The sequence below is a fragment of the Cibotium barometz genome, chromosome 43 (assembly GCF_041138505.1).
Source record: "Cibotium barometz isolate CiBa-2024 chromosome 43, ASM4113850v1, whole genome shotgun sequence".
NCBI lineage: Eukaryota > Viridiplantae > Streptophyta > Polypodiopsida > Cyatheales > Cibotiaceae > Cibotium > Cibotium barometz.
In genome coordinates this window covers 21,358,035-21,383,269 of record NC_141088.1, presented here as the reverse complement: position 1 = coordinate 21,383,269, position 25,235 = coordinate 21,358,035, and the positions used below count along the sequence as shown (strand labels likewise).

At 45.8% G+C, this 25,235-nt stretch overlaps 1 protein-coding gene across 2 annotated transcripts in view; it reads left to right on the top strand.

Moving 5' to 3' along the window:
• The first annotated feature begins 577 nt into the window (after nt 1–577).
• The window catches only part of LOC147613684 (uncharacterized), a 62,517-nt gene continuing 37,859 nt past the window's right edge, over nt 578–25,235 (top strand). The window contains exons 1-5 of one of the 2 annotated variants that reach the window (XM_086781652.1): nt 586–2,983; nt 3,116–3,249; nt 3,370–3,470; nt 3,551–3,759; nt 3,849–3,933. In XM_086781652.1, the coding sequence (XP_086637778.1) occupies nt 948–2,983; nt 3,116–3,249; nt 3,370–3,470; nt 3,551–3,759; nt 3,849–3,933 (2,565 nt within the window). In that variant the 5' untranslated portion in view covers nt 586–947. Of the gene's footprint in view, nt 3,250–3,369; nt 3,471–3,550; nt 3,760–3,848; nt 3,934–25,235 lie in introns of both variants that reach the window. The other variant, XM_086781651.1, reaches the window with a different exon arrangement.

Below are 25,235 nucleotides of genomic sequence, written 5' to 3'. Positions count from 1 at the left end.
ACTCCACAATTTCTACAAACAAAGGGGCATACGACAATTGTCCATCTTGTAGCAAGTCTTGTGCAAAGATAGATGTCTTGTGTGGAAAGTAACACACTGCAATATGTAGTATTTGGAATTGTGGCTTAGCTAAGTGCATCCACATGAATCGAGCCTCATTGTGCCGTAGATCACACTCTTTATGGAGGTGGGGTTTGAATAAGCATGCCACTTCTCTTGAGCCACATATCCCCTAGAGGCATGGGTCTGTCTCTTCTATATGCAGACTCTCATATGTACTCTGCCACCTTAGGCAACCCTTTTTTAGAGGTCTCTCTGTGTAAAAGACTCTATCCCTCCTTGTGTACATCTTTGGCCGATCCCCTTGGATCATACAATAAAGTCTCATTGCAATTCTATGTGGCGGTGGGAAGTACATCCATGGAGTGTGTGTGAGAGTGTGAGAGAGAGGAGTAACCCATGTCCTCGTATCAACTCCTAAGATGGGGAAAGAGTAAGCCAATCAACCCCTTACCAACTTGATTAGAGTTTAATCTTTCTAATTATCTTTGTTGTGTGTATGTGAGGGGGAGAGAGAGAGAGAGAGATCTAATTATCAATGGGGCGTGTGTGAGAGAGAGAGAGAGAGAGAGAGCGTGAAAGAGAATGTGTGCAGACTGAGAGAGAGAGATGGGGGGAAGGTTTTGTATCGTGCGATAAGAAATCCTGCAACAAGAAAGCGCTTCAGTCTCCTTAGGTCACACTGCTCTCTACCTCCCAGGTTTGTCTTCGCCTTACCTGTGTTTTTTGTTCTGAAAACTGCACAACACACAACAAACTATGTTTGCCTCAATCAAAGACGCAGTTTTTTGGAGGTGGTAAGGTGCTCCTCTGTCAAGAATCTACCATCCAAATCAGGTTAGGAGAAATCATATGAGAAAGCACCATCTGCTGATGCTTGCACTGTCATGACAAGAAAGGCCGTGTCTCAGAACGCAAATGAAGAAGAAGAGGAAAAGGAAAAGGAAAACACATCTGCAGAGAAGGCTGAGTTATCCAATGTAAGAGAGAGCACAAAGGGTTCTGAAGTACCAGACAAAGAAGAAAGTGCTGAAAACCTTGAAGAGAAAACCGGAGTACCAGATGCAGAAAGCTTTGAAGGGAAAACTGAGGTACCAGGTGTGAAGGGAAGCTGCACAGAAAACATGGAAGAGAAAGCAGGAGCATCGGCTGGGATGGGAAGCACAGAGACATGTGGAGTACTAAATGAAGCAAAAAGCACAGAGAATGTAGATGAGGAAGCTCAAATTCCAGCCAGATTCATACCAAGTAACATATCCTACATTCGAGAGGGGCCTCGAGAGGTTTTTGAGATTGATTGTAGTGTAGGCAAGCATGGCAAATCTGCTCTAGACGAGAAGATTTCTTGTGGGGATGCTCAAAGCATATCTATGGAGGTGAAATGCCTCAGTTCTGATCTTGAATGGGTAAGTCCACAGCTTTCATCAGGTAACAATACCAAGGGTAAAATGAGCATGTGTGGAAGTACGGTGATGGAGAGTTTCAGAGTTGGAAGTGATAGAGATGGTGCAGCACAGGCTCAGACTGCAGAAAGCTCAGGGCTTGAAAGCAAGGAGAGAATAGAGAGTGAGGATGAGGATGAAGAAGACATAGATTTCAATCCATCTTTGCTGCACTCGCCTTCTCCCGAAGCATCTTCAGGCCTGAGTTCAGAGAGTGAAGAATTCGAGGAGGAAAATGAGATGGCAACAGGCCATAATCTTTTGAAACATGAAGGGGCAGGATTTCTTGAAGTGGAAAGAAAGACTTCTGTAGAGCTCGGCAGCAAGGAGGACAATGAAGAGATGGATGATAGTGAAGAGGAAGAAGATGATAACAATGATGAAGATAATGCAGATAAATCCTCCTCACTAGTCTGCAGCTTCCAGGGTTCAAGACAAGCTGAACATTGCTTTAGTGTGACTGCAAAACCCTTTGAGGTCGGCACTGCATTGCAAAGGAATTGTTGCGAAGCTACTGTCGACAGTAGTTACGAGGAAGAAGACACAGAGGCAAGGTGCAAATGTACCCTGGAACAACATTCCAGAGACTTTGCTGCACTTTCCAACCTAAGTGGCCCATCCAGAAATGAAGATTTAGACATGGAAGCAGCAATGGATGAGAGCACTAAAGAGGAGGAGCAGGTTGTGGATGCTATCTGCAGAAGGACAAGAGCACATTACTCTCTCACCGACATGTCATTAGATGAGCTCGAAACATTCTTGCAAGAGTCAGATGAAGAGGACTACTTTCAGAATGTGGATGATGAAGCGGAATACCGCAAGTTTGTGGCAGCTGTTCAGGGTAGTTTGAACGAGGGGACAGGAGTAGACAATCAGGATGGCGGTGGGCAGGCAGAAGAAGAAGAAGAAGAAGAAGAGGATGATTATGACTTTGAGATCGAGCTTGAAGAGGCTCTAGAGAGTGATTATGAAGAGACGTGTAAAGAAGAGGTTCGGAAGAGGAAGCGTCGGGCAGTAATGGGACATAGACTTGAGAAGAGGAAGCACAAGGAAAGACCTTTGGGCTCAGCAAAGATCCCACTACGGCCTTTACTGCCTTCCATAGTTTGCAAGGATGCTGCCAGTGATGCGAACAAGTTCTTGAAAGAGAGGTTATACAAAGGCAAGCCTGGAGCACATGGATTTACTACCTGTCAGAGAGGACAGTTGCAGTGTTTGATACATGAGCATGTGCAGCTCTTGGTGCAGGTTTTCTCTTTAACTGTGTTGGATCCTTCCCGGCAACAAATAGCTATTGATACTCACAGACTGCTGGTGCAGTTGGCCGAGACACGAGATCAAGTACTCTTCTGGAAGAAGTCATCTTTCCCCGAGGTCTGCTGCTGTCCACGCTATGTCCATGCCTCTACCTCATCCAACTTGCAGCCACCTGGTAGTGTGAATGCTCCTCATCTTCATACTTCTGACCAATCTACTCCAAGGTACTCATCTCAGAAGGAGGCTTCCTGCCATGCTGGATGTAGTCCAATGATGTCTGTGAATGATGGACACTGTAGTTGCTCCTCCGTTGATCTGCAAACAAAGGTGATTGATGGATCAATTGATATGTCTAGTCCTGCTGGAGAATATACCGAGACCAATCAACAGAAGTTTACTCGGGCTTCAACAAACTCAGGGCCAGTACGCTCATTGCTAGATGTTGCTCCACTTGCCCTTGTAAAGGACTTTGTGGCTGATGTGGCTAAGGGTATGTTGCTTTTTTGCAATATAATTTTGATTTGGGAGGTTAGCATGGTTTGAGAGGAAATGTATTAACTTAGTTATGCCTGATTACCTCCATTAACCTTTCAATGGAGTTGATTGGCAGCTGTGGAGGTCTTCAAGCAACAACGTATACAAAGTGTATCCGATTACAGGGAGTTTGTTCGAAAGCCCTTGTTTCCAATGCCCATGATTCAAGACTATCAGGTGGGAGGTAGAAAACAAGAGAAGTGTTGGAGGACCAATGTGGTAGGGCAAGTGTATTAAGTCCTTGCTTGTCCTGACAGGTTTCTCCTCGGGAACCTTATCGACCAAAAAAGACTATGGCAGCTGCTCTTGTCCAGGATACAAAATCAAATGGCATAGCTTTGGTGCCACTGGAGATTTCTGCTGCTGTCAGTGGATTTACAGCTTTGTTTAACCCGGATATGTTTCCTTATAAGCCACCTCCTGCTGCTTTAGCAAAACGCTTGCTATTTTCAGAGGCAGAAGACGAGTAAGCCATCTGCTGCATGCACGCACACATGCATTCATGTTGAGTAAGAGTACTCTTTTTTGTTACAAGGTTTTTGTTTTATCCTACAGGCTTTTGGCTATGGGGATCATGATGTACAACACTAATTGGGAAAAGATACAACAACATTTTCTCCCTTCGAAGACAACACACCAGGTATTATGAGCAGCTCACCTTGCATGTGTGCACTAAGCCATGTATGTGGTTGTCAGTTGACCCCGACTTTGGACAATGGAGCCAGTTCTGAGTAACCCAGCTTCCTGATACTTGGGTTTTACTCGTAAGAGGACATTAATCTGGTCCAGGATCACCACGAAGTGTCTGCCACCCAGGAGAGTTAATCTGAAGCTAGAAGTAAGACTAGAGTAGACTGTGTAGGATTATATCATCTCCAGATGGTCTACATCACCATTTTCATGCCTGTATTGGCCATTTATGAGGCCCTGCATTGGCATATCTTAGCAGATATTATTCAGCATTTTTCTACCATTTTTAGGGTATTTTTCAGCATTTATATAGCATTTTATGCTACTGTGCTGTTGTCGGCCTGCTACAGTAGGCTGACCAGCATATGGGGGAGTATATAAGGCTGACCCCCCTTTCCCCCAGTTCATCTCATTTTTCAGCATTCACTTGAGGTCATTAGTAGCTGCTACTGCTTCTTACCATTGTACAGCACCTACGGGCTTCCCTCGTGCTCAGTTTTCAGCAATAAACATCAGTTTCCAGCATTTACAGGTCTTGTACCTGGGCCTACATCTGTGTTTTCTATTTGCTTCACTTTCTTTCATGGTACCAGAGCAAAACGCTGACCTGTGAGCAGAAGAGAGCTGCGTTTTCTGTTTTGGAGCAGAGGCTTCGATAGTTTGCTCCGTTTTCTGCAGATTTCAGCGTAGAAGGTGCTGCGTTTTCTTCTGGGAGCAGAGGCTTCCTCAAGATTGCTGCGTTTTCTTCATCTGACACTTGGGATTGTTGTATTTCTGAATTTTCAGCAAAGATTGCTGATTTTTATGGTGGCTGGATTATTGAAGCCCTCTTCTAGGTGCTGAGGACAGGGATTCACATCTTGGAGAGATCTTCCTTCTTTCTCTTCTTTTAGTTTCCCACGCTCCCTCCCTTTCTTCTTGCTATGCACAGCGTGAGAGGAGGACTTGCTGGTTTTTTTCAGCCCCTTTCTTTAGAGAAGGTTTCTTGTCAGAGGACATGGCTTCACGAGGTTTCTCTACTACTGCTTCTTCTCTTGTTGATTCTCCTGCACCATCACAGCCTGGATCCCCTGCTTCTGCCGCTCTAGAGGTGATTCCTATTCCCAATCTTTCCTCTCTAAGTTTCTCTCATCAAGGTCTTGCTTCCACCCCTACCCACATACCACCCTACAATCCTCCCCAAGTCAGTGACTCCATGAAGCTTCCAGCAACCAACTATCGTACTTGGTCTTTCTACACTAAATTGTTGCTGGAAGGAGCCGGTGTGTGGATGGCTACCTCCACACCTCACTTGGTGGACCCTGCTTTGAGAAGCATATTGGATGCTCGGGCTCATCTTATCATCATCCATTGCATGACTCCATCTATATAGGCACAGTTTGTCTCTTCTCAGAGTAATGCTCATCAGATGTGGATAGAGATCCAAAGGAGGTATGGGAGAATTTCAACAATGAAGATTGTTGGGGTAAAGGCATTATGCCCACCCTTATAGTGTGTACAAGCCCATAAGTTTTATAGTACATAGTACACTTAGTACTTTTAATGTACTAAGTGCACTATGTGCACTAGAGCAAATATACATGTGTGATAGGGGAGTCACACACTCATATACTTTGTGAGTTAACTTATCCCCACATGTCTCTCTCTCTCTCTCTCCCTTCTTCTCTGTGTGTGTCTTCCACATGAAACCCTAACTGTTTCAGCTGAGCTTCTTTAGCTCCTTCAACTGGTATCAGAGCGAGGCAGTTCACCTCTTGCTGCCCTTGCCCTTGCCAGGCTTCTTCTTTTTTTTCGAAGATGATCTCGCCCTGGGTGAGGATGGGGACGACGGAGAAAAAGGAATCACCACCGTAGCGCTTGTTGAACCTATCCACGCGATCGGCATCCTGAAGGAAGGCGGTCTCCTTGCCCAGGTAGAAGGGGTGGTTGCCCGACCACACATCCACCACGTACTTGGGCTGCGTCCCGCCCGTCGTCATCACCAGCTCCCCGTTACAGAAAACCTCCACCTGCCCGTAGAACTTGGGGTGGATGCCCTCCTTGCGACAGGTCACCCGAGCGCACCCGTGCTCCACCTGGAGCACGCATGAGCCCTGCAAGAAACCCGACGCCGCTGATGAGGCCGCCATGGCGTGATCGTTGTAGAGCTCCTCAGCTACCGCCCATCTGCACAGCAGCAGCAGCAGCAACACACGAGTCAGCAAATACGACCCCCCCTCCTTTTTAGGCAACAGAAATCAGAAATTTGTGAGGTATTTGCTTCAATTTTGGGATTTGCATGTCCATTATCATCAATTGAGCAGGTACAGGTCCTAATGGCTCAGATTTGAGCACAATTGGCAACATTGGGTGACATTGGTCACATTCCGGGTCAATTGGCAAGAAATTGGGTGTTAACATTTGGGGCTTTTGATGTAATTGTGCCATTGGGCATTCATACATGCTGTATGATGTGAGCAATCTCACATTTGGGGCTAAATTGCAGGAAATTGGAGTGCAAATCAAAGGGCTTTTGTGCCAATTGGGTTGATTTGCATGCAGGCACTGGCATTTGATGCTTTGGGCAATGTGTTGATGCCTGTCAAGCACTCAATGTGCCAGTAAATCAAGGGGCTTTTATGTATCGGATGTATATGTGGCCAGGGGGAAGCATTGTGAAGACTCTGGATGCCTTCATGCGCATTAATGTACCATTCATGATCAGAAATTGATCTTGAATCAAGGGGCTTTTCAAGATTTTGTGCTTGTTGAGCTTGGCAAAGCAGCAGGGAAGACTTTTATGCCTTGAACCCTCAGAAATCCACTTGCAGTCAAGGGGCTTTTGCCCAATTTCTGTCCGGGACTGTTGTATGCAGTGGTGGGGACTGTCAAGGTCTGTTTTTCACTCATTTGGACAGCCAGGAGAGCATTTATTGCTATTGTTCTTGCTGGTACAGATTTGGTACAACTTTGTACAAGTTTTGGCATGGCTGTACATTGATTTGAGTGAGGAAAAGGCTCATTTTCAGCTGCTGTACTTGCCGGTACAGATTTGGTACATCATTGGTGAGCACTTAGTACTGTTGTACAGTATTTTGGAAGGGGAACAGAGCACATCTAAGGTGCTGTCATAAATCTGCAGCAACCAGATTTTGGTGATTTTATCACATTCAGTGGGAGGAGAGTTGCATTCGTGCTTCCGCGGTGGGAGATAAACTTTGGAGAACAACTGTGAGCACTTTGTGTGCTTTAGTGCAGTGTTTGCACATCTTGCAAGGAGTCAAGCATTGACTGTGTCAAAGGTTGCATATTGCTATGGCAACCACAGGTGAGAGCTCTTCATTGCTTCACATCAAAAAGCTTAAAGGCTCACATAATTATGACATTTGGCAAACCCAGTGCTATAATGTGTTGCTCCAGAAGACGCAGCACAAGCCCATCAAAGAAAGGGGTGTAATGCCCGCTTCTCTTACTGCCGAAGAATGGGAAGATATGGATGAGCTGGCAAGATCCACCATCATGTTGTCTGTGTCAGACTCTTTACTTTTCAGCATACGTGAAGAGAAGACAGCTTGGGGAATGTGGCAAAGATTGCAGGACTTGTATGCCCAGCAAAGTGCCTCAAGCAAAGTGTATTGGTTGAAGAAACTCATAGGTCTTCAAATGAAGGAAGGGGCTTCTACGACAGCCCATCTAAATGAGTTTAATGGTGTTGTCAGCTAGGTCATCAATCAAAAGTTGGCAATGGATGATGAGTTCAAAGCCACCTTTCTCTTGTGCACTTTGCCAGAGAGTTGGGACACATTCAGGACAGCCACTAGCAATTCAAATGCTATGCTGTCATATGCAGATGTGGAGGCTCTCCTTCAAGAGGAGATGAACAGGAAGAACAACTCTGTTGGAAAGTCCAATGCAATGAATGCACGTGGGAGATCCCAGCAAAGGGGTAAAAGCCAAGAATGGGGAAGGAGCAAGTCCCGCTCCAAAAAGGACTTGGAATGCCATTATTGTGGCAAGAAGGGACATTTCAAAAAGCAATGCTACAAATGGAATAATGATCAAAAGGAAAAGGGCAAAGGAAAAGACAAAGACAAAGATGAAGCCAAAGATGCAAAGCCAAAGGGCAAAAGTGGAGTCAAGATTGAAGAAGTCAATGTGTCACATGCAGGTGACAGTGAGGATGAAGTCCTATTCATGTCTTCACTTGATGCCCATTCACTCCATGCAGGAGATGGTCATGGTATGCACTCATGGATCATTGATTCAGGTGCCTCCTTTCATGTCACAGGTTGCAGAGACTTGTTTGTCAAGTATAATGCTGGCAATGAAGGAGTAGTTTATTTGCGTGACAACCATGCATGCCAGATTCTTGGCAGAGGTGATGTGAGGCTTGTGTTTTCAGATGGCTCACAGCTTATGCTCCATGATGTCAGGCATGTGCCTGAGATCAAGAAGAACCTGTTTTCTATTAGACAGCTTGATGATGCTGGTTATGTTACCACATTTGGTAGTGGAAAGTGGAAGATTAGTAGGGGCTCACTGGTTGTTGCCAGAGGCTCTGAAGTGGACACTCTTTACTTCATGCATGCTGGTGTTTGTCACCATGCTAATGTAAATGCAACCGAGCTGCCGGAAATCTCTATGTGGCATAGCCGGTTAGGACACATGAGTGTCAAAGGAATGGAGCAATTGTCTCGTTTTGGTTACTTGCCTTCTCTAAAGTTCTCAAGTTTTCAGTTTTGTGAGCATTGTATATATGGCAGGCAACTCCAGTGCCCCCACAAGAAAGCTCTTGGACAGAAAGATGCTCAGTTAGAGCTTGTGCATACAGATGTATGTGAGATGCCTCAGCTTTCTTTGGGAGGGGCAAAATATTTTGTGTCTTTTATTGATGATGTCACACGCAAGGTGTGGGTTTATCCTCTTTGTTTGAAGAGTGATACATTCTCAGTGTTTGAGAAGTTTGTTGCTCATGTTGAGAATCAAACTGGCAAAACACTGAAGGCTTTGCGTTCCGACAATGGTGGAGAGTATATGTCCAAACAGTTTCAGGACTTTTGTGATGCTAAAGGCATCAAGAGGGAGCTCTCTGCTCCTTATGATCCTCCACAAAACGGGACAGCAGAGAGGATGAACAGGACCATTTAGGAGAAGGTCCGTTCTATGTTGTCACATGCTGCGTTACCTCATGGTTTTTGGGCTGAAGCTGTTATGACAGCCGTTCATCTTATAAACAGGTCACCTAACACGAGGCTTGGTGGGAAAGTGCCAGAGGAAGTATGGATAGGGAAGCCTCCGTCCTACAAGCACTTGAGAGTGTTTGGTTGCGTTGCGTACGTGCACATACGCAGGGAAATACGCACCAAACTTGATCCTAAGTCTTACAAATGCATATTCCTAGGATATGGTGACAGAGGTGAAATGGGGTATAGACTTTGGGATCCAGTGAATAGAAAGATTATACGCAGCAATGATGTCATTTTTGATGAAACATGCATGTATAAAGAGCCTGCAAGGCAACAGGAGCCTGGCAGAGTCATCTTTGATGATGATGGACATCATGGACAACAACCAAGGGCTGTAAATCAGCCATTACAGCAACAAAACCAGCCCTTAAATGGTGCTGAAAATGGTCCAAATGGACAGCCAGAGATGGCAGAAGATATCCCTATGGATATCCCACAGTTAGAGGAGATACCGGGCATGATCTTTCAACCTTATGGCATGGAACAGGAGCCACCAATAGGTGATATGCAGGCTGGACAGCAACCTGCAAATGATGATCATTGGGTATGGAGGTCCACAAGACCCTCCAGACCCCTTGACAGGTTTGTTCCAGGGGTTGACTACTTGATGCTCATTGACTGTGGGGAGCCCTCTTGTTATAAGGAGGCTTTACAGAGGGCAGACAAGGCTCTTTGGGAGCGTGCTATGAAGTCAGAGATGGATTCTCTGCACAAAAATGGAACATGGAAGTTGGTGCATTTGCCTACAGGCAAGAAGGTTTTGCCATGCAAGTGGATTTACAGGCTCAAAGTTGCACCTGATGCAAAGCCAAGATACAAAGCCAGGTTAGTGGCTAAGGGCTTCAAGCAGGAATATGGTGTGGACTTTGATGAGATCTTCTCTCCAGTGGTCAAAATGACCACACTTAGAGCTGTATTAGCTTTGGTTGCTCATGATGATCTGGATTTGATTCAGATGGATGTGAAGACTGCTTTTCTTCACGGTTATCTCCATGAGGAGATATATATGCAACAGCCAGAGGGTTATGCAGTGAACGGAAAGGAGAAGCTTGTATGCAAGCTGAAAAAGAGTATTTATGGGCTCAAACAGGCACCAAGGGAATGGTATCATAAATTTGATACATTCATGAAATCCCAGGATTTCAGGAGAAGTGACATAGATCACTGCTTCTACACCAAGAAAGCTTTGGATGGCAGTTTATTAATCCTCATCTTGTATGTTGATGATATGTTGATTGCCGGGAAATCTCGTAAAGAGATGGATGCCTTGAAGAAGAGGCTGCATCAGACCTTTGATATGAAGGATTTGGGTGATGCAAATCACATTTTGGGTATGCGAATACTTCGGGACAGAAATCAGCATGTGTTGTATTTGTCTCAGAAGGAATACATTGGCAAAGTTTTGCAGAGGTTCAATATGGAGGGGGGAAGAAGACTAGTACTCCTTTGCCTCCATATGTGAAACTCAGTTCTATGGACAGTCCACAGTCGGATAGTGACAGGGCTGATATGGCCAAGATTCCGTATGCTTCAGCTTGTGGCAGTCTCATGTATGCCATGGTTGCTACCAGGCTGGACATTGCATTTGCAGTGGGAGTGGTTACTAGATACATGGCCAACCCTGGCAAGAAGCATTGGGAAGCAGTGAAAGGTGTCATGAGATACCTGAAGGGCACACAGGATATGTGCATCTGCTTTGGCAAACAGGATGCATTAGTGCATGGTTACACGGATTTGGATTATGCCGGTCATCCAGATAACCAGAAGTCTACTACCGGTTATGTGTTTACATTCACAGGAGGTGCTGTGTCATGGATATCCAGGATGCAGAAGTGCACTGCCTTATCTACTACAGAGGCCGAGTATATTGCAGCCACAGAGGCTTGCAAGGAGGCATTATGGCTATCTCGGTTAGTGGTTGATTTGGGTTATACAGGGGATATTCCATTGTTGCATTGTGACAGTCAGAGTGCCATCAAGTTGGCAAAGAACCTTGTCTTTCATGCAAAGACGAAGCATGTGGATATGAAGTATCATCAGAGAGGTGATAGAGGACAAGCTGATTCAGCTTGTCAAGATTCATACGGATGACAACCCGGCTGATCTGTTGACAAAGAGTTTGCCTCCAGAGCGGTTTGCTCATTACAGACACTTGATGGGCATTGGATGAGGCCAGTTTCAGCCTTGATATGGCCTTGTATATTATCATGTACATGCTGATTTTTTTTCTTTTCCTTCACTTAAGGGCACATTGCCTTTAAGTGGGAGGTTGTTGGGGTAAAGGCATTATGCCCACCCTTATAGTGTGTACAAGCCCATAAGTTTTATAGTACATAGTACACTTAGTACTTTTAATGTACTAAGTGCACTATGTGCACTAGGGCAAATATACATGTGTGATAGGGGAGTCACACACTCATATACTTTGTGAGTTGACTTATCCCCACATGTCTCTCTCTCTCTCTCTCCCTTCTCCTCTGTGTGTGTCTCCCACATGAAACCCTAACTGTTTCAGCTGAGCTTCTTTAGCTCCTTCAAAGATTGCCAAATTGGACTCAGATCTAGAGAAGCCTACAATCAATGAGACAGATAACTTGATTGAGAAGATTGGAGAGTTCACCCGTATCAAGCTGCAGCTTGAGGAGTACGGGAGCACCATCAACAATCCCATCCATAAACTTCTTGGTAAGCTGCTTGCTTCCTTTGACTCTTTCAGGGATAATATTTATTTCCGTGATCCTCTTCCCCCTTTTGAGGAAGTCGTGAGTTATCTCCACGACAAGTGCATGCTTCGCGGAAAAGGCAAGTCGGAGTTTGCCTTTGTTGCCTCTGACAAGGGCAAAGGCAAAGGTGGAAAAGGGAACAACAACAATAAAAACAAAGGCAAAGGCAAGGGTAAACAGGATTCTAAGGAATCCAAGGACAAAAGCAATGAATGTGATTACTGTGGCAGGTTAGGTTATACTGAGGCTCGCTGCTTTGCTCGTCGTGATGATTTTCTAGTAGCCAAAGCCAAGTATAAAGCCTAGGATGCTTCTAAAGCATCTGACAAGGACAACACCAAAGATAAAGGCAAAGTTTCAGAGGAGGGATTTGCCAAAGTTGCATACATGGCAGTCACAGATTCATCCACTTCTTCACAGGATTCATTCCTTGTGATCCCAGATATGACTTCTTCTGAAGAGGTTAGTGACACACTTGAAGCGGTGGAATGGGTTGGTGATAGTGGTGCTTTTGCCCACATGACCAATTAGGCCCATATCTTGGAGGACTACCAGACTCTCTCTTCTTCAGTTCGTATTGGCGACAACTCTTCGCTTCCTGTTATTGATGTTGGTAATGTTTCTTTGGGTTCTTCTGCCACCTTACATGATGTTCTACATGTACCACGGATTTCTAAAAATCTGTTTTCAGTATACAAAGTTTCTCAGAAGAGACTTGGTGCGTGCTTTGATGATGAGGTCATTGAAGTAATTGACAAGAAGACTCTCTTGGTTGTTGCCAATGGAGTCCATGATGGGGGTCTCTATAAGATTACCAATTTTTCGAAGAGGCTGTGTAGGCGATATCCATGTCTCTCGTGTATAGAGCTGCCATAGGTCCTATCTCAATACTCTGTTCCTCTCACTATGAGAGAGACGGATAGGTGGTGCATCCCTGTCATACTGGAATGGTGGTAGATGATCCATGTCTAGGCCATGCTGTGAGAACCAATGTGTGACCTGTGCATACCATGATCCTCTGTCTCCTGCCTCAGCCAGCTATCTAGATGCCTCAAAAGCTCTGTATGACAATCTGTCTTGTGGCATCTCTCTGAATCTGTCTAGCAGGCATATAGTCTGGAATATGGCCTCTACCATCATAGGAGGCGCAGCAAACTCTGCTCGGATAATGTCATGAGGTAATGAACGGTTTGCTACGTATCATGCGTGCCATCATGAGGGCTTGTGGTCTCTCTATCTGTGTCCACCAATGGGTAGCAAGGCCTGGCGTCCATACCGCTGCTCCATACATCAGTGCCGGTGTGACTAATGTGTCAAATAGCCACTCCTTCGTCCGGGGCTCGTAAAAATGCGCCTGGTGGCACTGTCTCTCTAGCATAGCCAATGCTGCATATCCCCGTGTCAATCTAGCTTTGGCTGTTGAACCCATGGTGAAGCGTGTGGCTGCTACAGAGAAGGTAACCCCTAGGTACACGTATGATGTCACCACCTCCACCTGGCGTCCTGCGAGAGTGAATGTCAGCTGACTCGTGCCCTGTCTCGATGTATGAAAGACCATAACCTTGGTTTTCCCAAGGTTCATAGTAAGACCCCTCTGTGTGCAGAAATCATCGAGTGCATGTAGATGCTGTTGTAGACCTCCTGGAGACTCAGACACTAATACAATATCATCAGCATAAAGCATAATATGTACTGAGGTACATGCTAAATCAACTCCATCTCTGCCTCCCCGTGTAATGAAGTCAGCCACCTCATCAATGTATAACCCAAATAGCATGGGGGAAAGTGGGCATCCTTGCTTCACACCAATGGTGCTAGCAATGGTCTCGGACATACCTCCTGGGCATCTGACTCGCCCAAAAACCTGCTCATATAATGCATAGATGCCCCATGTCATATCTGCTGGTATGCCAAGAGACTGCAGGTGCTGAAAGAGCCTCTCTCGTGTTACTGTGTCAATGCCTTGTGGAAATCCACAAAGTAGCAATAGAGCTTTCTCTTCCTCACTCTGGCCTGATCAATCATACATCTCAAAGTGAATACATGGTCAGTGGGTAGAGAAAGAAGCCTGCCTGCCCTGATGAGCATAAACCTGCTCGCTCAGCATATAAGCTAAGCTCTTGCTCCAACACTGCACCATAGAGTTTGGCCAACACGTGGCCAACCATAACCGTCTTGTAGTTGCTCGGATTGAGCATATCCCCTGTTTTGTGAATCGGCACAATGGTGTGCATCGTCCACTCCACAGGCAAACCCTTTGCTACTTGTTAAACAGGTGTGCAAGAAAAAGAGCCAAAGAATCTACTGCATATATGAGATGCTCACCCATGCACGCCCATATGGTCAGCGGCCCGTCCATGCTGTAGGCGGCGGATAGCTTCCTTTACCATCGAGTGGGTAAAGAAACTAGCTGTGGTAGGTCGAGGCTCCTGTGGCTGAGGTATAGGTGGCTGCTGTGGGGTGTGGTATAGGCCCTTTGCATATGTGTGCCATGTTCGTGGGTTTGCAATAGGTGTCGGTGTCCGGGGCTCTCTGAAGTGCCGCCATGAGATAGGGCTATCTCTACTCATGAAGAAATGAAAGATCTCTAGCTCTTGTATCTCTGCGAAGGCCCGCCTTTTGCGGCGAGTAAGTCTCCTCATCTCTCTCCTCGACTCCTGCTCTGTGATGGCTCCCAAGGCTCTCTGTATGCGGAGCCGTGAGTATAGGGCTCTGCACTCGTCATCATACCATCTGTTCTGGGGCGTAGTCCCAGATCTCGCAGGCTCTCCTGAGCGGACACAATGTGGGAAGCTCTGTAATGCAGCCGTGTGTAGGAGTGATGCTAGCTGGGCTGTAATGGTATCCATAGGTGCCAGGGGATTCATGAGTAGGAGCCCATCCTCTACTCTGCCAATGTATATGTCTGCCATGTCATGTGTGAAGTAGATGGTAGTGTGTGGCGTCGGTATGTGGGGGGCTGGTGATACTGGTGATCCGGCTAGTGAAAATGCCAAGTATGTATGATCTGCCCCAATAGGACGAGGTGGAATGGAGAATGAGGTGACAAGTTGTGATGCCTCCAAAGACCCCATAATGTAGTCTACCACCGTGCCTCCGGTCCGTGTATGACCCCCATGTGGGAAGCATGTCAGCCCTCCTGATCCCGGCCACTATAGCATCCCATTATAAATAACGAGACGATGCGTGGCTCCCAACTCTAGTAAGTGGTCCCCATAATGTCCTCTGTCTGGTCCAGTGTCCTCTGATGCCCGACTAGCCCCTATCTCCTTTGGATCCACAGAGTGGAGGATTTCCATGTCATCAGTCATACACCTCACACTGTCTGCTCTGTGTGTGGGCATTGAAGTCGCCCGTAAGAAATACTTCCCCTAGTGTAGAATAATGCATAATCTCCTCTGACAGACAAGTGTATGGCGAGGCTCCTGTCTCCTCCTCCTGTGGCATGTCCTTTGTAATGACATAGGAGGATCCTGATGGAGGAAAGTAACATAGGGCTATGTATATAACCCTATCCTGTGAGAGCTGTAAGCTGATCCACATGTATTTGGCCTTTGGATCCTGTGCTACCACTCTCAGTCTCCCCTGTAGCTCCCGTCTGAATAGAACTGCTACTCCCCCCGACCCTCTCGAGGTACCCTGGCGTGTGGTCCTCCTGTATGCTGACTCCCACTGGAATCCCTCTACTCGAGGTAGCCCTCTCTCTGGGCTCTGATGTGTCTCTGTCAGAAGTATGATGTCTCTCCCCACCATAACATGCTCCAGTCATCCAGGCTGCACCCATAGTGAACCATTACAGTTCCATACTGCCATGTGTATCTCTGTCAGTGGCCTGGTCTGTGTCCCATAGGCCCCAAACCGCTAATCCATGGGCCGGCCATCAATGATGAGAGAGAGAGAGAGAGAGAGAGAGAGAGAGAGAGAGAGAGAGAGAGAATGATTAACGTCTACAAGAGGCCAAAGTGGCCTATGAGACTAAAGTACCAATACATCCAAAACTCAAGGAAACTAAATGTCCCCAGTAGAAAATGAAAAGCATAATATGAAAAACAACTAGCTATAACATGTGGCCAAAGAGGAACTAGTGGCCTGATACAACTGCAAGAAAAAGGCATATCTGATAAAAGTGTGGAATTGGAAAAATGGTAGGCTATGGGAAGCTGCTGAGATAGACTCATCCCATAATGTGTCGCATAGGTTGATCCAACATAGACAAGCAGAAGCGTTGAGGTCGTGCCACACGATGTCATGCCAATATCGCCCGTATCCTCTGATAAGGTCTTGGTTGGTGCCGCAGCATAGCGGGTCGTGGACGCCATGCTCTACATAGCTCTCCAGCTCTGTCCAAGGTGACTCCTCGAGGTGGCTGTGGGCCCAGTCGACTCGTGGTCAACGGTGCGTGGAGTCGCTGTTGCCTGAAGAAGTCGGTGAGGGTGCGCTGGCATGTGTCTCGGACATGTCCCCCCCTGTTTGGAGCGTAGGATGTGGTCTCGGTGTCTGCGCAGCTCGAGGAGAAAAAGCCCAAGGCAACGCTGGTCTGAATAGTCCATCACTCTGGACAATGGCCCAAATCCATCTCGGAAGAGGCAATGAAAGCACCCTCGGATCTCGTAGTACACTGGGCACCGACATATGTAGTGCTCCTCGGTCTCTGGCTCCAGCTTACAGAGCTGGCAAATCTGATCCTCAGGGGGAAGGGAGACGGCTCCATATCGACCGGTCTCTATCCTTAGCTGATGTGAAGACGTGCGGATGTGGCCAATAGCACATCTGACTCCATGAGAGTGGTGAATGTCCATGTACCTCGGGCGGACAACAAAACCATCAGGGGATAAGTGGAGAAGATGCTCTCGGTAGAAAGCCATCTTCGTCCCTAGTGGTGCCCGGTGTGATGCATGTGCGTGCTATGTGTAGCTGAATGATATCTATCTTGATGATCTTGTTGAGCTCACTCCGGCTCAACTCCAGGAAGGGGGAGTCCAGGCTGTACTGTAAAGGTGGAAGGCGGTCCATATGCATACCATGTAGCTTTAACCATGTGCTAGTCTCGACATACTAGCACTCCGTGTCGCTGTGACATGTGAGAGATTGATTGTAGTAATCACAACCTTAGGCTAACTAAACTTCACTTAATGATGCTTAAGAGATAGACAAATAGTGTATGATGCTGTCCTAGATGAAGATCCATCTTGGGATGAGAGGGATATGGTGAACGTTGATGTTGAGGACTATTCCCTACTCCAATGCTGAGGTCCACCCTTCGATGCCGCCTTCCGTCTATGTAGGAGGTAGGAATGATGAACTGTCATGTGCACAGTGTGTATCTACTGTGTGCTACACGCACACAGACTAAAGACTAGCTTCGAGGTTGGGAAAGCTTGGAGCTAGGCAAGCAGATTGGTGAGCTGAGTTAGGGAAAGACTAACGGGCGGGCACCCAAGTATGGACGGGCGGCAAGTGTGGACGCCCGATGACTGGCCAAGAGCCTATAAAAGGGTGGCCAAGGTTAGTCATTAGTCATATAGAGTCTCGCGTGACTTCGTGAGAGCTCTATGGTCAGGAGCCTGGATCTAGTGCAGACGTGCACCTGCTTTATGCAGTCGAGGCCGGCAGCAGTCTCTCGAGGCCCGCGAGGGTAGCTTCGTGGCGGTATGGGACGTCACGAGGTAGAGATTGGTCGGTACGTCCATCTAGTTAGCTCAGCTCGTGGCCAAGTCTTGTGGGCTTGCCCACGGCTGTTGCCCACGGTTGTCGAGGTTGGGAGGTGAGTCAGGCGTGCATCCCCGTCTTGTTTGTTTGGTTTGTTTGCAGGTTTCGAGTCTTGTACCAGGAGCGTTCTACGAGGAGATCCTATGGGGTTTTGACAGGGGTATCAGAGCATGCCTCGTGAACGAGCAAGTTGGTAGGTAGAGAAGATGAGGTCAAAGAAAGGTATGAGTTCGAGAAGCTTGCTGTTTTTTCTATGCATACTACTGTTTTTTCGGATTAGTATGTTGCTTTTTCATCGAAGAAACCCGTGATGATGGAGATGGTGGTCTAGAAAGTGTTGTTTGCTTAGCAAGAAGAAGGGCTGTGTTTGTGCAATTGTTTGAACAATTGAAGAGAGAGAAAAAAAGAAAAAGCATGTCGGCTGTTTTTGTGAGAGAGAGAGAGAGAGAGAGAGAGAGAGAGAGAGAAGGTCGCCGATTGTTGTTGTGCAGCGCTTGTATGCGCAGCCAGGGCGGGTGCTCATCTGTAGTCGCTGGCTGGATCTTGCACACGGGCAGTAGGCGCAGTCTGTATAGGCGGGCGTCACCAGATGTGTAGGCGGGCGCAGGCGCACAGGTGCGCAGTCGGCAGCATGGGCAGGCGGTTCACCCGGACACACGTGTAGGTACACGCACGCTGGCAGTCGGGCGTCAGGCATGTGTGCTGACGACAGTCGTATGCAGCGGCCGATTACGTGTGCAAGCGTCAACGCTGGCAAGCGGGCGTACGGGTGGCAGGCGCAACAGAAAAAGCGAAAGCATAGGCGTATTGTTTTTTTTAAGCTTTTGTAAAATAAAAAAAAATGCAAAAAAAAACCCACGCCATGGTTCCTTTGCTTTCGTTTTTCCTGAACCTTAGTAAAGGTTTAAAAAAAAAACCCCAAGAGTTGCTTTATAATTGTTTTTTTTCTTTTTTCTTAAAAAAAAAAGAAAACAGAATATATACATACATACATACATACATACATACATATATATAATATGGCTATCCAACATGTCCTTCCACAGGTGCACAAACATGTATAACAGCCCACATGGCTCTTCCATACGCGCATAAACTTGTATGACAGCCCATATGGCACTTCCACGAGCACATAAACCTGTAAACCAGTCCATGTGGCTCATCCATGAACTCATAAACCTGTAAACCAACCCATGTGGCTCATTCGTGGGCTCATAAACCTGTATAACAGCCTGTATGTCGCATCCATGAGCGCCAAAACCTGTAAACGAGCCCATGTGGCTCATCCATGAGCGCATAAACTAGTATCCAAACATTGTATCAGATCCACCATGATGTAACTTTTTGGTCTCAGAGGTCATTATGGCCTTTTGAAGACGTTAATATATATATATATATATATATATATATGTATGTATGTATGTATGTATGTATGTATGTATGTATGTATATATATATTTTGCCCAAAAAAAAAACACAAAAGCAAAAGCTAAAGATAGCTTTTGGGGAAGCCTATATATTCCCCTTAAGCGGGCTTCTTGCCACACATCTCTCAAGTTTTCAAGCTCTCAAGCTCTCGAGTTCCCTAGCACTCTTATTTGTGCAAGATTAATTTTTCTCTCCCCTAGCCCTCTTCAAGATGTCGACCCAAGAATCTGAGTTGGAGCCCCTTATCGAACGTGAAGGCCTGTCGGCTACAGAAGACACCGATGCTGCCGACCTTTTTGACGATTATGTGTCAAAATCAGATTTCAAAGAGTTTAAAGTTGCTCTCGAAGCTTCTTTCTCGGAACGTCAAGCACAAATCGCCGCGCAGATGCAGGCTTTGCAGAACTCCATCTCTTTGTTGACCACTACTCTATCTACTCTTTCGGGTATGGATACCTTGGCATCTGCTTTAGGCCTCAACATTACTCCGGAACAGTTCGGGGGCGAGCAAAAGCAGCGTACCAAGTAGATAGTGGACACTTGGCTACATAAGTGGCAAGTCCATTTTCAGTTCCATCCATATGATGATGGGAAAAAGATCCAATTAGCAGCAGGTTTCCTCTCAGGCAAAGCTTTGCTTTGGTGGAAGGAACTCAACCCTAAGCCAACGACTTGGGCACAGTTCGAAGACATCTTCAAGATAGAATTCCTCAAGAAAGAGGATGACTATGATGTTGCCCGGTTTACTACTTTGACCATGACCTCGCAGAACCTCACTTATGAGGTCTACCTCCAAAGATTTAGGGACTTGTAGATGAAAGCTACGAAGATGGATCCCACAACTCTTTTGGGGTTCTTCGTAGCCGGTTTACCCGACTCATACCGTTTACAGGTTAAAAATAACAAATGCAAAACTTTGGACGAGGCCATTCATTCCGCTCGTATCTATGATGATACAATGGTCTCTTCCAAGTCTAAATCCGTTACCGAGCAAGGAAACAAGTACAAAAGAAAGTTCTCCGCACCAATGGCTAGCACGACTGAAGGAAAGTATTTGGACCAACCTTCGAAGAATTCAACTTCGACACCAGTGAAGAAGAAACGTCTCCTTAAGGCTTTGAAGCTCAAGAAGCAGGGGCGTTGCTTCATCTGCGAAGAAAAAGGACACATGCGTAACGAGTGTCCGAAGCAAAAGGGTGCAAAGACCAACACAGGACCCAAGCCAAAGGCAGCTAACCAGTTGTCTTTGACAGGTACGTCAGTTACTGTACTTTCTCGCCCTAGTACATGTTCTGATTGTCTGTTCAACTCTAAAGTTTTTGGCTTGCATGATCTTCTCCGAGTTCATGGAGAGGTGAATGGCCATAGAATCCACATTCTTCTAGACCCTGGCAGCTCACACAACTTTGTTAACTACAAACTTGTGCAGAAATTGGGTCTTGATACGACACCCAGCGATCATACCTATGAGGTACGCCTACCTGCGGGTCGGCAAGTATGGGATCGAAAGGTGGAGATGCTACCAATCCGGATTCAGGACTACAAAGATACTCTGGAATGCTATATTATGTACCTAGAACATGTAGACTTGTTATTAGGGATTAAGTGGTTTAAGACTCTTCAAGTCTAGATAGATTGGTCTAGTCATATTTTTTCTTTTTAACATAGGAACACCCAGTATAGTATTTTAGGTGATTGTATACATCCCTCTCAGGAACCTCTTGTAAATACAGTTGATTTTGGCAATATAATAGATTCTTCTTTGTATACTGCTTTCCATTTTGTATTGATTCCACTTTCTTCATTTCTTATACCTTCTATGGATGTCAATGAATTAAGTGTATATGAAAGCAAAGAATTACAGAAGATACTTGATTTGTTTCAAGATGTATTTCCTAACGAACTGCCATCGGGCTTACCACCTGAAAGGGCAGTAGATCATCGTATTGACCTGATCCCTGGTGCTCATCCTGTCAATATTCCACCTTACAGGATGAGTCAAGCTGAGGAAGATGAGTTGGCTAAACAACTCGAAGATTATTTGAGGATGGGCCAGATCCGTCCAAGTAAATCACCTTGGGGTGCACCTGTGTTGCTTAGGAGAAAGAAGGACAACACCTGGAGAATATGTATAGATTACAAGAGATTGAACAAGTTGACAATTAAGAACCGTTATCCTCTCCCTAGATCAGATGACTTGATTGACCGGTTAGCAGGAGCGAAATATTTCATGAAGATAGATTTACGTACTGGCTATCACCAGATATGTATTCATGAAAGGCATGTCGAAAGAACCGCCTTTCGGACTAGGTATGGCCATTATGAGTTTCTCGTATTACCTTTTGGGTTAACCAATGCTCCAGCCACTTTCCAGCAAATGATGAACGATCTTTTTTATGACATTTGGGAAAATTTGTGGTTGTGTTCCTAGATGATATTTTGATATATAGTCATACTCTTGAGGATCACGTTAGACACCTCACGATTGTCTTATCTATTTTAAGACAGAATCGACTATATGCTAAATTAAGTAAATGTGAGTTTTTCATGACAGACATCATTTACTTGGGACACAAGATTACTAGAGATGGATTGAGCATTGATTATGACCGAGTTCAGAAGGTTCTGGACTGGCCTATACCGCGAACAGTGAAACAACTTCGTTCTTTTCTCGGTTTTGTTGTTTTTCTTCGGAAATCTGTGCGGGAGTACTCTCAGCTCACACTATCGATGACCGACTTGTTGAAAGGTCGTGGACGTAAATCAAATCAGCCTATCACTTGGAATGACGATCTGGATATGGCCTTCAGACTTTTGAAAGATAAAGTCAAGGAAGCATCGGCCGTATGTTCTTGAAACTGATGCCAGTGACTATGCCATCGGGGTTGCTTTATTCCAAGATGGTAGACCTGTTGCTTTTGGACGACACTCAATCTCGTTGGCCAACCCTTGAGAAGGAGCTTTATGCTGTGATTCACGCTCTCAAGGTTTGGAGACATTATTTATATGGCTCCAAGTTTGTGGTATTGACTGATCATCAGTTAATCAAGTATGTGTGTGATGCGGATGATTTGAGAGGAAGTAAAGCTCCTGGGGCTGAGTTAATGCAAGATTTTGATTTTGAGATTCGTTATAGAAAAGGGTCTATAAATAGTGTCGCAGATGCGCTTAGTCGAATTAGAGAGGTGAATACTTTGTCGTTCATCGAGATTTCTACTGACTTATTTCAGTGCTTTGCAGGACTGATATTTATTTTGGTCCATTTTGGCAGAAGATCCAGAACGGGAGCTCATTGATTGACCAAGACTCGATGACTGAGCAGCCTACCATGGAGGCTGCAGGAGGCCAGTGGATGATTCGGAATGGTTTACTATTCCGTAATGACAAAAATTGTGTACCAGAGATCCCGGACAGATTCTTAAGGAGTGTCACGACGCCCCTTCTGCTGGACACCCTGGGGTACACAGGACACTATCGTTAGTGAAACACACTTTTTATTGGCCAAAGATGAAAGAGTATGTAGAAGATTATGTTCTCAAGTGTCAAGTTTGTCAAAGCAAATAAAGTTGAACGCTTTAGACAGGCTGGGTTGTTGCATCCTTTGCAAATCCCAGGTAATAAATGGGAAAGTATTTCCATGGATTTTATTACTGGATTGCCAAGAACACATCAAGGCTACGATTCTATTTGGATTGTGGTAGATCGCTTGACAAAAATGGCTAGATTTTTACCGACCTGGAAGACCATTACAGCTACGCAATTAGCACGGCAGTTTATCGAGCAATTGTTTAGACTGTACGGGTTACCGCAAGACATAGTCAGTGATAGGGACTCTAAGTTTACGAGTGATTTTTGGAAACTTGTTTTTGAGAAGTTGGAAACAACTTTGAATTTGAGTTCCTCAGATCATCCTCAATCTGATGGCCAGACTGAAAGAGTGAATCAGATTTTGGAGGATATGCTTCGGGCATATGTATCCAAAAGAGAGAGTTCATGGGAGGATTATCTTCCTATGTTAGAATTTGCATATAACAGTACCAAGCATACGAGTACAGGTTTTAGTACTTTCATGCTTATGTATGGTTTTCAACCTAGATCACCTGTTACTGTGGGATTCTCAGGACTTTAGCATGATGCAGCACGTAATTTTTTGCAAGATATGCAAGAAATGTTACAAGTTGCGAAGGAATCTATTAGAAGTGCTCAAGACCGAGACAAATTTTATTCTAATAGACATTGTTCACCCAGAGAGTTATCTGAAGGAACGATGGTGTATTTGCGAGTTCCGAAAGATTCCGAGACTTTACGGACAGGTCGATCTCCGAAATTATCCCCTAGATATTGTGGACCATTTCTTATTACACGATGGATTGGTTTAGTTGCATATGAATTGGATTTGCCTTCTCATGTGAAAGTTCATCCTGTATTTCATGTCAGTAGACTTAAGGAAGTACTGGGTGGAACAGACTAGTTAGTTACTCCTCAAGAAATCATAGATGTCGAGGACATGACATTTGTTCCATACGAACCTGAAAAGATTCTTGGATTTTGTGAAAGAAGATTACGTAATACGCTTATCACGGAATACAAGATCAAGTGGAAGGATTGTGTTGGGGAGGACACTACATGGGAGACATTGACTACTCTTCAGAGAGATTACCCTGGCTTTTTAGTGAGCTCAGGAGAGTGAGCTCTTAGAGGAAGGGGAGGGGAGTATGTCATGTGCAGTGTGTGTATCTACTGTGTGCTACACGCACACAAGACTAGCTTCGAGGTTTGGGGAAGCTTGGAGCTAGGCAGACAGATTGGCGAGCTGAGTTAGGGAAAGACTAACGGGTGGGCACCCAAGTATGGACGGGCGGGCGTCCAAGTGTGGACGCCCGATGACCGGCCAAGAGCCTATAAAAGGGTGGCCAAGGTAAGTCATTAGTCATATAGAGTCTCGCGTGACTTCGTGAGAGCTCTATGGTCAGGAGCCTGGATCTAGTGCAGACGTGCACTTGCTTCATGCAGCCGAGGCTGGCAGCAGTCTCGAGGCCCGCGAGGGTAGCTTCGTGGCGGTATGGGACGTCACGAGGTAGAGATTGGTCGGTGCGTCCATCTAGTTAGCTCAGCTTGTGGCTCGGTGGGGACAACCAAGTCTTGTGGGCTTGCCCACGGCTGTCGAGGTTGGGAGGTGAGTTAGGTCTGCACCCCCGTCTTGTTTGTTTGGTTTGTTTGCAGGTTTCGAGTCTTGTACCAGGAGCGTTCTACAAGGAGATCCTATGGGGTTTTGACATGAACTATGTGCTGAATATGGTGGCTAAACTACTAATCTGCTTCTCCCTTGCTCCATGGATGAGAAACACTGAGGAGAGATGAGATCATGGACTGAATATGCTGCCTATGATGACTATATGCTGAGTGAACTGTTGTCCCATTGACTTCCCTTGTCTCCTGGGATGAAGAGAAGCTGAGATGATGGACTGAATCTGATCTTGATGATGATGATGTGCTGGAAACTGCCTTAATGCTGAATATATGCTGATGCTGGAGACTCCCTATGCTCCCAAGGTGGAAACGCTAAGGGAAAGGTGCCCAACTGCTGAAGAATAATGCGCTTCTATATATATGGTGAGATGCTGCTGGTCGGCCAGCCTTGCTTCTGTCGGCCAGCCCCTAGATGCTTGCGACTTGCAATAAATTCAATAAATGCAATAAATGCTTATGGATGCTGTCGGCTGCTGTAGAGGTGTTGTCGGCTGATCATAACAGCCCCGACTACATGCCATAAATGCTTTAATGCCTTTATGTGCTGAAGATGGCTAATGTACTGATGTTGGTACTGAAAACAGCCCCAAACATATGTTTGCATATACTGAAAATGCCTGAATAATGTTTAAATGTCCTGATTAATGCTTGATGATGCCATGCCACTTGTACACCTGATGGGTGTGCACGTGACATTCCCCTCTGCTAAACTGTTGTTAGGTGGTATACCTGGCAACCTTTCGACTCCTCTGGTGATCCTTCTCCACTGAAACCACTGCCCCCTTCTGACTTCTTCTGTCGGGATTGAGGTCGATTGTAGGAGTTGAATCCTTTGAGCCATAGACTTGTCTACTGCGGGTATTGAATGGCAAATGCTGCTAAAACTGCTTGGAAATACCTGAGTCACCTCTGACCTA